General features: G+C 41.6%; 1 protein-coding gene across 1 annotated transcript in view; it reads right to left on the reverse strand.

Annotated features, from left to right (window-relative positions):
• Positions 1–12,467, reverse strand: part of LRP1B (LDL receptor related protein 1B) — a 1,229,602-nt gene that overhangs the window by 508,922 nt on the left and 708,213 nt on the right. The window contains exons 19-20 of the mRNA XM_060257450.1: positions 9,314–9,394; positions 6,189–6,356 (exon numbers count right to left, since the gene is read on the reverse strand). Coding sequence (XP_060113433.1) covers positions 6,189–6,356; positions 9,314–9,394 — 249 coding nt within the window. The remainder of the gene's footprint in view (positions 1–6,188; positions 6,357–9,313; positions 9,395–12,467) is intronic.

Consider the following 12,467-nt stretch of genomic DNA (forward strand, 5'->3'; position numbering starts at 1 on the left):
TGAAAACTGGTCTGGAAGGGATCCAGGATGAAGGCATCATCAAGGAAAGTCTACAGCAGTTTGGCCACCACTCTCTCAACTACTTTACCCAAGAATGGAAGATTTGATTCTGGGCGGTAGCCATCAGATCCAAAGATGGCTTCTTTAAGAGCAGACACATCACTGCTTCCTTCAGTCCCCCTGGGAAAACCCCTGATGTCAGTATGTCAGGGATAAGTTGATGATATCACACGGGGTGGGGCTGAACCTGGTAGAGGCAGCTGGATTAATCCATAATAGCACCAGAATACAGCCAAGGGGCTTTCAGTTCTGCCATTTCTTCAATTGTGGCAGGGAGGTCATGATGGAGTGACAAGACTTTATTTGTGAAAAAGGTCACAAAAGCCTCACCGCCTATATCCGATTCAATACTATTTTGTTTGCCTTGTGACAATGATATCAAAGACCTCATGGTTCTAAATTATTGTGCTGGGCATGAGCTCACTGATGCAATGACCATCACATAGTGTTCCTTCTTTGCAGCCTTCACTGCCATCTCATAAATGCTCTATTGGATGTTCTTGGGACTTCATCATGAGTTTTCCTCCACCCTAGTTCTAGCCATCTCAGTTCCTGTTACATTCTCTGTAGTTCCAGGTTCTACTATGGAGCTAGATTGGTATGGTGATGGAGAGGGTGCCTGGGGTGATTGCATCAATGGCTTCAGAAAGCCAGCTTTGCCGCTCTTCCACAAGCTCTTCTAGTGACTCTCCAGGAGGTATCAGTTCCCACAGAGCATTCTGAAATCCATTAGGATCCTTGAGTTTCTGCAGGTGAGCATAAATCAGCATGCCGCCTAAACAGGGAGGGTTTGGGATGCTCATCTGGGCCTTAAGGGCAAAGTCATCTGACCATGGCACTACGTTAAGTTTGTTTCATAACCACCTCTACCCCGATCCGCAAAATAAGATCAGCGTGTGGCCTGCTTTATGTGTAGGGACTACTACAAATTGGGAGAGCCCCAGTGCTGCCACGGATAGCACTAGGTCCTTGGCCTGAGAGGAGTCCACCTAATTGCTATGGACATTGAAGTCCCCCAGAATTAATAGCCTGAGGTATTCCAATGGCCAGCCAGCAGCAGCCTTCAGTAGGCCCAGCACGGTATCTCCTGGTTTGTTAGGCAGTCAGTATGCCAGCCAGATAGCCAATTAAAAACATATCAATCAATACACATAATTGTTTCATTGATTTCTTTCAAGACTACACCTAGTAAAGTACTTTAATCTTTTGCCAGCAAGTGTATCTTTCCAACCAGGACGGCTACTAATGCATTGCTGATAAAATTGGCTAAATATATAGAGTAAATTTTATTTTATAAAGGATTGGAAATCAAATTTTTAAGCATGATAAAAAATATTATGTATTCATCAGTAGCTTAGCCTCAAGCTACACTTTAGCCTGTGTGTAAAAACACATACCGATTAAATAATTCATGTTGTTTTTAATGTTTAAATATTCATTCTTGGTATTTAAAGAGTCGGACGAGGGAAATCTTTACTGCTAAATTTTGAAGTTTTATGAAGATTTAAAAGTCTATCCATTTTTTTTTCTGACAGCCAATTTGATTTTTTTTTTCAAAACATCAAAGGGCAACAAATATAGGTCCTTGTATATAGAAGTCAATGAGGCTAAATTATAATAAGTTATTGAGAATACTGATTCTGTGTCAGGCTCCCAATCCTCCTAAAGCTGCTTTCAACAACTTTAATTGCATTGTGATCCTGAACTGATAAAATTTCTATAATTTATTTAGAAAATGTGTACACCAACTCTCCAGACCTGTTTGAGGCAGTTTACAACAAGAATCATGCCATTAAAAACAAATGATAATAAAGCATATACCAATACAATAAATAAAATACAAACATCCTGTCTATAAACACAGTGCCTTCATTTGTCACCCAAAAATTAAAATGGTAATTTTGATTATAAAACATTCCTTCTGATCCCATAAATGTCTTGCGCAGTTTTGCAGTCAATATTTACACACATGCACATAATAAAGTATTGCACAGTACAAACAAGTAATTTAATTAGTGTTATTTCAGAAGTAGTAAAAGAAGTGCTGAGATTTAATTTCATCAATTGGACTCAATATCTGTTTGAGCAGATGATAATAAATGTTTATTTGTTTATTAGATTTTTAGTCACCACTCACACAAAGAGTCTCACAGTAACTTATAACATTAAAATTATATAAATAAGTTAAAAACAACATCAAACAGATAGAAAATATAAAACATTAACATGACCTCCATCTTGGTTGGATTCAACTTCAACCAGCTACCCCTTAACTACTGGACTACCACATCTAGATACTGGGATAGTGCTGAGAGCCCTACAGGAGGAAGAGCTAGTGTCTTCCTGCTTTGGTCCCATGTGTGGAGAAAAACTGTACTTTTTCTAGGGAGAGGCTGCAGGGAGGGGGAAGGAGATGGAAAGCTAAAGTCAGATCACTTCCCCTACAGAAAATGGCCTTCTTGAGGCACACACTCTATGGTATACCAGAACATAACCAGGCCAGGCCAAAAAAGACAGATCATGTCACAAGCATATGGTGATGCTAAATGCCTCTTTCTAGAGTCTGTTGTATTTATTCCCACGACGGACCTTATTCATAGTAACTTATAATAAATCACAATTCAAGTTATTAATGGTTTGCCTGTCTTTAGGACTGAAAGCTGCAGCCACGAACATATCCAGGACCATTTTGCAGCTGCAGGACAAGAAGGTGGGATCAGAGGGCAAGCTTTGCACCCATACGGCATCCCTGACTGCTGTAATCAATAAAGTTGTAGCCTCTTTCCCCCCAACTTAGTTGTAGCTTGTGTGTTACTCCATCCTGACTTCTCCTTGAGCCCCCATCACTTGCCCGTAGACCCACAAGCTTAGAGATGGAATTATATCTTAAATAAAGAAATCTTCAATGAATTTCCAAATGTACTTACCATGACTTATACCAAATCACAATTCAAGTTACTAATGAATAAAACACAAATACATTTACTTTTCAACTGAAATAAACTCTACATTCCATAGGTTAACCTGGCATGCTAGGCAATAGGTTATTGTGATTTCTATTCAAAGAAAAAAATAAGCTGAACTCTGCATAAACTAACACATCCATGAAAGAAGTTTGAGTACTAGAATTAAGGATGCACTTAAAATTGCTGTTAACGGTTAACCATGTAACATTAGCAGGCCTTGAATTCAGCAGGAGTTCACAGGAGCAGAGCTCCTGAACCTTTCTGATGGCCCTCCCTCCTCCACCCCACCTACCTTGTCCATTGTTTAGTAGGCGCAGCCAGCCAGCCACCAGGAGCTTTGCCACACACCCCAGCAGTCCTCATTAACCCCTGGAGAAGCCCACACACCCTTTTTCCACTTCTAATGTCATTTTGGGTGGCGTGTGGCTTGCTGGCCTTTTGACTTTGGAGGGTGGAGCCAGGAGCAAGGGTGTGATGAACATAATTGAACTTCAAAGGGAGTTCTGGCCATCACATTTAAAGGGACTGAACACCTTTCAAATGCCTTCCCTCCATTGGAAATAATAAATAGGGGCACCTTCTTTTGGGGCTCATAGAATTGGACCCCCTGGTCCAATACTTTTGAAAAATGTAGGGATTATTGAAGAGAGGCACCATATGCTATGCTGAAAATTTGGCACCTCAAAACATGGTGCCTTCAAAAACAGCCCCCTCCCCCGAGACCTGCAGATCAATTCACCATTATACCCTATGGCAGGGATGGCCAAACTTGCTTAACATAAGAGCCACATAGAATGAATGTCAGATGTTTGTGAGCTGCAAGGCAGGAAAGAAAGGAGGGAGAGAAAAAGGGAAAGAAGGCAGGAAAATAAATTGGGGGAGGGAGAGGTAGAAAGAAAGCAATTTTAACTTTAAACGCATTCTCCAAGCCACTGGCTGGCTTGGCTTGGCGGAGTGATTTAAAGAGAGAAATGATGGGGTGGTGGGGGCTTCAAGAGCCACACAATATGTGTGAAAGAGCCATATGTGGCTCCTGAGCCACAGTTTGGCCACCCCTGCCCTATGGGAATTGGTCTCCACAGGGAATAATGGAGTTCCCAGCAGACATTTCACGCCCCCTCCCCGCTTTCTGATGACCCTGAAGTGGGGAGAGGGCCTCCAAAACGGGGGATCCCCTGCCCCCACCTGGGGACTGTGCAAGCCAAAAGAGAAACATGGAAAATTGGAACAGGAGAAAAAAAGGCAAAAAGCCTCCACATCAACCAGCCTCAAAAACAAAATAGCAGAAATAATTTTTATGAAACAGTAACAAATTTGTTAATGTTTCATAAAAAAAATTGAAGCCCCAAAACCAGCCTCAAAAACAAAATAGCAGAAATAATTTTTATGAAACAGTAACAAATTTGTTAATGTTTCATAAAAAAAATTATTTCTGCTATTTTGTTTTTGAGGCTGGTTGATGTGGAGGCTTTTTGCGTTTCCCTCCCCCCTGTTCCTACCTGGGGATTGGCAACCCTACCAGTGAGCAAGGCCTGCTGGGGCTGGCTGGATCTCTAGCCAGCCCAAGCAGGCCTCGCTTGCCCAGGGCTCTCCTTTTTTTGTGTCGGGTTGCTTTTGACTGGTGAGTTATGCTAATGACCTCCACCACCTATTTTTCTACAAAACGACCCCTAAACATTAGTATAATTTAGCCAGAGAAACTTAACCAAATTTTAAATTGAGGTTGAAGAAAGCTGACAAGAGAACTTCCGGGCTACGTCGCCTTGCTATCAGGTGGATTCGCGAGCTCTCCTGCTTGCGACCCCCCTGAATCAGGCAGGGGGAGGGGTGCCACGGATGTGACACCCCGAAAGAGACCCTGGGGGGTCTCTTAGGCATGGGGCTTTTACAGCAGGACAGGGGCGCAACATCAGTTGCTCCTGTTCCTTCTGTGTGCCCTGAAGCTCTCCTCGTCGTGATCGCCATTACAGCAGCAAGAGGTGAACGCCCGATCGGAACTAGCTGCTTTGGCTTGACCATGTTAAAAACACAGACTAATTTGTTAATTTTTTGTGTCTATGTTAATATAGCGTTAAACTAACAAATTAGTCTGTGTTTTTAACATGGTCAAGCCAAAGCAGCTAGTTCCGTGCTGAGACTGCTCTGACCTGTTTATACTTATAAGTGTTGAAGAAGAACTGTTTAGACTTGTATTGCAAATTATAGCCTAGTAAAATTGTTTTATAATGGAAGATAAAGATGTTAAAATATATGGAGAATGCTATACTTGCAGGTAGAACGAATTGGATATTTTATTTGGAGGTAGATTTAAAATTGATATATTTGTATTTTTCTCCCCCCCCCCCACTTTTCCTATTCTGTATATGCCCCCCCCCCTGCTCTTTTTCTGTATCTATGCTTATGCTTCTTTCTTTTGTAGTTAAAACTAATAAAAATTATAAAATCCCAAAGAAAGCTGACAAGAAGAAAATGTAATAATTTAAAATGTGGTGTTGGTGAAAAGTTTTACGGATATTATGGATGAGCAAAAAGACAAATAAGTGGATTCTGGATCAAATCAAGCCTGAATTCTCCCTAAAAGATAAAATAACCAAACTACTATACCCTGGGCATATCATAAGACAAGAGTCACTCAAACAGACAAATAATGCTAGAAGCTGAAGGCAGTAGGAAAAGGGAACACTTAACATGAGATGGATTTACTCAATAAAGGAAGCCCAAGCTTTCAGTTTGCAAGATCTAAGCAAGGCTATCAATGCTAGAATGTTTGGAATTTCATTAATTCATACGATCACCAAGTTGGAAGCAACTTGATGGCACATAATACAAACACCGACTAAATCACTGGCTATAAAATTTGAATTGATTAATATGCAAAATACACAGGGACAAAATAGTATAAAGATGAAACTGACACTGCAGTTTTAGTCATACATTTATATTTTAAAAAAGTTATTTTGGATCCCAAAGACCATAAGCAGTAGAGCCATTCTGCTCAGAGAAAGGAGTTTGATCCAAACTATTATGCCATTGTTCAAAAAAAGCATTGAGCTAACAATATCTGGCACTCTGTTGACATCCACCTGCCAAAATAGAAACATGAAAGTCTGTGCAATATTTTACATCATAGCAGATGGGGTAGAGGTATTATAAAATACAAACCTTCCTTGGTGCAGTTTGTTTGGTTTTCATCGCTGAAATCTCCACAATCATTATCACCATCACAAGTCCAATGACTTGGAATACATCTGCCATTAGAACATCTGAACTGATTGTCAAAGCATGAATGAGTACAGCCTAGTTCATCACTGCCATCACCACAATCATTATCTGGGGGGAAAAAAAGTATAGTCATTTTTTTTTATATACCTTATTTCAGCTGGGTTTAATTTTCATGGTCACTTGCTGTCATTTGCCTTCAACCATATAACAATATTATGTAAATTATGAGTATAGTTGTATGGGTGTATGTTTGTACCATCAATGTTACAGGGTGTCACAAATGTGCCTACTGTTCCACAATGTACACAGAAATCCCACGTTGGTAGGGGTCTGAATTATGCTAGGGCAAATCAGGACATTGCCATCTCCTTGAAAGAGTATACATAGTATAAGACTTGAATGCTTGGAGAAAATTACCAAACCCCACCCCCCATTCCATCCCAAATTAACTCAGTCGTGTACTGTGAGAATAACTGCTTTTCTAGAACACCAAAAATAACTCTATTAATACTCTCACATTGTTTTATTTAATGCAATGTTTTAATGGCAATTCAAGTAACTGAATATTTTTACAATTCACCCCACCGCAAATCTGACCTCAACATGGTTGCTTTTATATTTTTGAGCAAAAACAAAGCAAACTGTGTAGCACTTATACAAGCTCTGTGCCAATTTATATTAAAGGCATAGTGACAAAGTTTCAAAAATCATATGGTAATTCACACAAAGGTCTTTCCAATAAAGTCTCTATGTTCAGTATAAATCAAGTAGATATAAATCCAAGGCGTAGTCATGAATGGATGTCTTCATGAATTCAAGGCGTAGTTATGAATGGATGTCAAAAGCAAGGGAGAAGAGCCAATTGAGGCCAATTAGGGTATTTCTTACATTATGAACCCCAAATTCCAATCTTAAGTATAAAAGTGGCTTTGTCATCAATATACAGAACACTTTCTGTATACCAGTGTTTTCCATTTGCAGGGTTGTGACCCAGTACCGGGCCATGGAAGCCTCACAAGAAAAGCCAAAGCTAGCCCCGCCCCAGCAAAGCATGACCTTTGCCCAGCTTCCTTCCTTCCCCCATCTCTCTGTTGTGCAGAGAAAAGCTAGCATTGAAGACTGGCACAGGTTGCAAAGCCTGAGCTCCATTTGGCTTCCTTCCTTCCCCTGTCTCTGTGTTGTGCAGAGAAAAGCTAGCTTTGAAGACTGACACAGTCTGCAAAGCCTGAGCTCTGTTTGGCTTCCTTCCTTCCCACATCTCTGTGTTGTGCAGAAAGGAGCTGGGCTACCTCTCCTTCCTTCTCCCCCCCACTCCCAGTGCTTGAGAGAAAAGCTGGAGTCCACTGGCACTTTAGACCCATGAAGTGTTCTTCAGGATACGAGTTTTCATGTGCCTTGCAGTATGTTCTTTTGGGAGATTGCCCCAGGAGGCCTGGACGGCAAAGAAGGGCCATGGGCATTCCCGGGAGGGGTGGAGAGTGGGCATTCCAGTTGCTATTTCTTTTACCAAATGACCCCTAGGCAGAATTGTTGCTGGCTGGGGTCATCTGATCATGAGTAAGGCTTTTTTTTCTTTGTCCCCCCCTTCTTTCTTTCTTTCCCTGCAAGTAATGCTCTGTCTGTATTCTTGGTGCTGGGGGGGAAAGCAACAGTGGGAGGGCTTCTAGTGCCCCCACTAGTGGACATTCTGGTATTTTTTTTTGACATTGTATGAGAGAATTTTAGACTGGATGGTCCACTGGCCTGATCCAACATGGCTTCTCTTATGTTCTTTCTTTCCATGTCTTTCTTTTCTTTTCCTTTCCTTTCCTTCCATTTTATCCTTTTTCTTTCCCTTTCTTTCCTTCAGTTTTTACTGTATGAAACTTTTATTCATCATACTGTTGTTGCAGACATAGGCGCTCTGCCAGTGAAAAGCTGGCACCCCCAGTTGTAGCCAGCTGGACTTTCTATGAGATTTCTGTGTGAATGAGTGAGAGTGAGAGGTGTGGGGCAGAAAGAGATTATTGGAGATTACTGCTGTATATCTCAACAGCACTGGAAGTGATGGTACTATAAACTTGGCACCATTTTACTGGTCCTGCTTTTAACAGCTGCCTGACAATAACATTAAACTCCTCCTGTAGATATTAAAAAGGATAAAAGAAGTTCACTGGCTAAATATCTGCACAACAGGTTGCTTTTAAAGGCAAGGGAAACAAAGCCAGTAAAAAAAGCTGCAAGCCCCTCATAAATATCCTTTTTGGGATAACTGCAGAAAAGCTTGTATGAACTTCATATAACTTGAAATTAATTCATTAATTGCAGTACAATTAACTGCTACTTTTCACAGCAATTTCCCAGTGTTTCAGCCAAGAAAAAGTATGAAAGATAGCTGTCCAAAGATTTTCTTGAAACCAAGCAAGCTTGGTTGTAGTTTGAGGTGGGATTCCAGTAGTAGCAGCTGAAGGAAGGGCCTACTAAATGTGTCAGCATATTTTGAGGTAGAGCAGCTGCCAGGGCCCAGTGTGGGTGGTACACAGTGCTGGCATTCCTGATGGCAATGGCAACAGCACTTCCAACTCCCTACATTGGCCAGTGCTATTGAGGAAGGTGTGTGTAAGTTGTGCAGGCAATTGAACATGGGCATTAGGAGTGCTTGCAAGCTGGAGACGAACACACAAACAGATAGGTGCATGCAGGTATAGGGGTGGAAAGAGAGGACCCTGGGAATGTATGAAAAAGTTGCAGAACACCCGCTTTCCACCCCCATTTTGGTTCAGCATGAGTTTTAGAGAGATTTTTCTTAAAACAAAGTTACTTCAGAAGAAGAGGCAGGTTTGGGGGAGTGCCCTGGAACTGACATCACAGGAAAAGGTGGAGTTATCGTTGTGTGCCCTGGAAGTGACATCACTTGGTCCTTGACCTGGAAGTGACACTGCAAGAAATGACATAATTCCTGTCTCCCGGCTCCACCCCCAAATTTTAGTGGGCCACGAAGGAGAAGTGTAAACATAACCGGGCCACAGGAAAGAAAAGTTTGGGAAACCCTGCTGTATACTATCATGTGAACAGCTGGTTCTTACCTGAATCACAGTACCACTTGCTACTAATACATCTCCCATTTTTGCATACAAAATGAGTCAACAGGTCGCAAGTTGGAAATTCTGCAAGGAGGGGGGAAAGTCCGATATCTAATGTCAGAATTTGTATACTAGCATGACTATTCCATCATACATGCACAGAAACAGAATATTAGCCATTATAGCAGTTGAAACACTAAGAATACCAAAAACACTGACAATACAAAAATATATTTTAAAAAAAGAAATAAGAGTGTTTTGTCAGCCAAAACATTGTTTTGAGTACAGTTGGTTCTGGTGTTTGAACACTAGCTTTCAGTCTTCTAAAGCAAATTTCTAAGTTACACCTTAAAAATAATTTTAAGTAAACATCAGGGCAATATTGTAAGTATGAACTGTCCTAAGACATTACCACTGCCTCTTGGGCAGATCTTCAGATCCAGTTACAAAAGCATGATTTTTCTAACTATGACAGAAAAAATAATAGGTCAGAAAAGGCCCAACAATTAATCAGTTATAACTCAATAAGAAAGATCAAAGGAACAATTTATTTCAAAGAAAACAAAACAAAAAGGTGGGAAATTAATTATTGCATAAGAAACAGTTATGCATACTAGCTAAAAAGAGATTTTCAAATCTATCAATTTTAGAACATCATCTATCACTTTCAAATTATCATGTTAAGAGCCCATTCTCAGGAGAACAATGGAGAGACTGGATCAAAGATTATGAAGCTAATATGAGGGTAAAGGGTCAATAGTCACTCCACCTACAAATATTCGCTACTTCTATAGCTTCCTTGTCTGTTCTGCAGGCTGCCATCTTGGAACCTGAAAGATGGGGTGGGGGGTATGGATGAAGGATTGCAAGAGTGATGTCAGAATCACACTTTGACCTGGAAGGACCAAATCTTGGGGTGCACCATAGGGCTTTTGTACAGAGGCCAACACAGCGGATTATTGCACTGGGACCAACATATACTAGGAGGAAGCCTTGATAAATTGGTATGAAAGAAAAAAGGAATCATGAGGAGGATCATAGTCATATATTTATGGAACAGTACATCATTAGCTGGATCTAAAGATGCCCTTGTGCATGTGAAAGACAACTATTTTACTCTTCATTCTTAAATATTGCATGAGAAAAAAAAATGAATTAAATGCAAGAAAGTTGTCCTACTTTAAAAGTTTTATGGAATCACAAGAACAGCTAGCGAATCTACCAGTTGCAGCACTGTGTTACTTTACAAAAAGTATAAATGCATGTAAAACTGTACAAGTGGCCTCTTCTGCATATGATTACTGAAATTCAACTTAATGATATCAAAGGTGTTCTTTGAGGGCCTCATGTTGCCTGGGGAGAAATGCCAGGTAGAAATGCCATCTTGTGTGTGAGCGTTTAACTTTTTGCGAGCTAGATGGAAGGAGTCTATCAAACTCTAGGTAGGCCTTGACCGAATCTTCTCCTCATTTCCCCCTCCTCTTTTGTCTTCAACCAGTAATCTGAGGGCAACTCCCTCGAGAGGACAGGGAATCCATCAAGATTAGAGAAGATCTGCCCCGAATGTTGCAGGAGGGAGAGCAGGTTCCTGGGTGAGAACTGCTGTCTATATTATTGAGTTTTGGGGCGGGAAGCTAGTCAGTTGTAGCTTGCCAGATATGCCTGTATATAGTGGTGAGTTTTAAATAAATCCTTTGATTGTTGAAGGAGTGAAGTTCCTCTGTACCACATAGTTCCCCCAACAGCTTGGAAATGCTAGGAGTGGGTTAGAAAATCATAGGGAGGAGAAAAGTGGTACAATGTCCAGTTGCCAACTCTCCGGGGGAGCCCCAAAGATCCCTCGGAAGCCATGAGGCTGGAGGTTAGGAGGCTGTCCCACCTAACCAGAACCCAAGACAGGGGCAGTGATGGCAGCAACACCCTGAGTCAGTGGAGTGGGACGGCCTCTTCAGGTCAGAATCTTAGGAGGGAGCTAAGGCCTGCCAGCTGATGCCAGCCCACTTTGCGACAAGATAGACACAAGAATATTTCCTAATTATTGTCCAGGGCACAGTATGCTATAAAGATAATAGGGAACAGCAAACCCTTCTTCATATTTATAGCAGGGGTGACCAAACTCACTTAACATGAAATAACATAACAGAATAAACTTCAGATGACTGAGCCGTAGGACATGCACGTCGGATTGAGAGCTGCAAGACAGAAAGGAAGGAAGGAAGGAAGGAAGGAAGGAAGGAAGGAAGGAAGGAAGGAAGGAAGGAAGGAAGGAAGGAAGGAAGGAAGGAAGGAAGGAAGGAAGGAGGAAGCAGTAAGGTGGGGCGTGCTCTCCTCTGAGCCTACCTTCCCTTGCAAGGGAAAGTGGGGTCAGAAGAGATTACACACCCATGTGCCATCCCGCTCTCAGTCTCTGTGCAGGCTGGGGATGCTGAGAGTGGGGTGGGGTGGGGGCCTGTGTGCTCCTTCAAGCCCACCGAATGTGGGTTCTGAGGAGTACACCATACCATACCATACCATACCATACCATACCATACCATACCATACCATACCAAACCTTTAATGGCATAATAGAATCAGATAAAAATACACAGAATATAAAAATTTAAACATTGGAGATAAAATCAAAATAAAACCGAGCTTACAGATGCATTCAAACATGGTCAGAATTAAATCTAAGGATGTCAGCCAGAAATTTTGCCACAGCCTCACTAACCACCCCCTCAGTATCACTCAATAAATAATAACAGGGTGGCAGAATAGACAAATCTGGAGAAAAAGAAAGCTTGCCAAATAAATCTTTACGGAGGTTATGGTATAAAGAACAATCAAGCAATATATGCTGGATTGAGTCAGGGGTATTTGCTCCACAGGAGCAAAGTCTGTTGGCTAAAGGGACTCGCTGATATCTCCCTTCTAAAACTTTGGAGGGAAACGCGTTTAGTCTAGCCAACATAAATGCCCTGCGATGACTTGGAGTGGTTAGATCTGATAGATAATTGGGCATTTTGCCACAGAAAGCATAAAGACCTAAGGAAGCTGGAGAGCAAATATAAGGGTCAGTTGGCCGTAATTTCGTTTCTGAGGAGTACACATGCCACTGGGTTGCCCCACCCGCTGCCCTCAGCTTCCCGGGTCTCTGAAGAGAGTGGTGCGGCACACC

The sequence above is a fragment of the Heteronotia binoei genome, chromosome 16 (genome assembly GCF_032191835.1).
Source record: "Heteronotia binoei isolate CCM8104 ecotype False Entrance Well chromosome 16, APGP_CSIRO_Hbin_v1, whole genome shotgun sequence".
Classification (NCBI taxonomy): domain Eukaryota; kingdom Metazoa; phylum Chordata; class Lepidosauria; order Squamata; family Gekkonidae; genus Heteronotia; species Heteronotia binoei.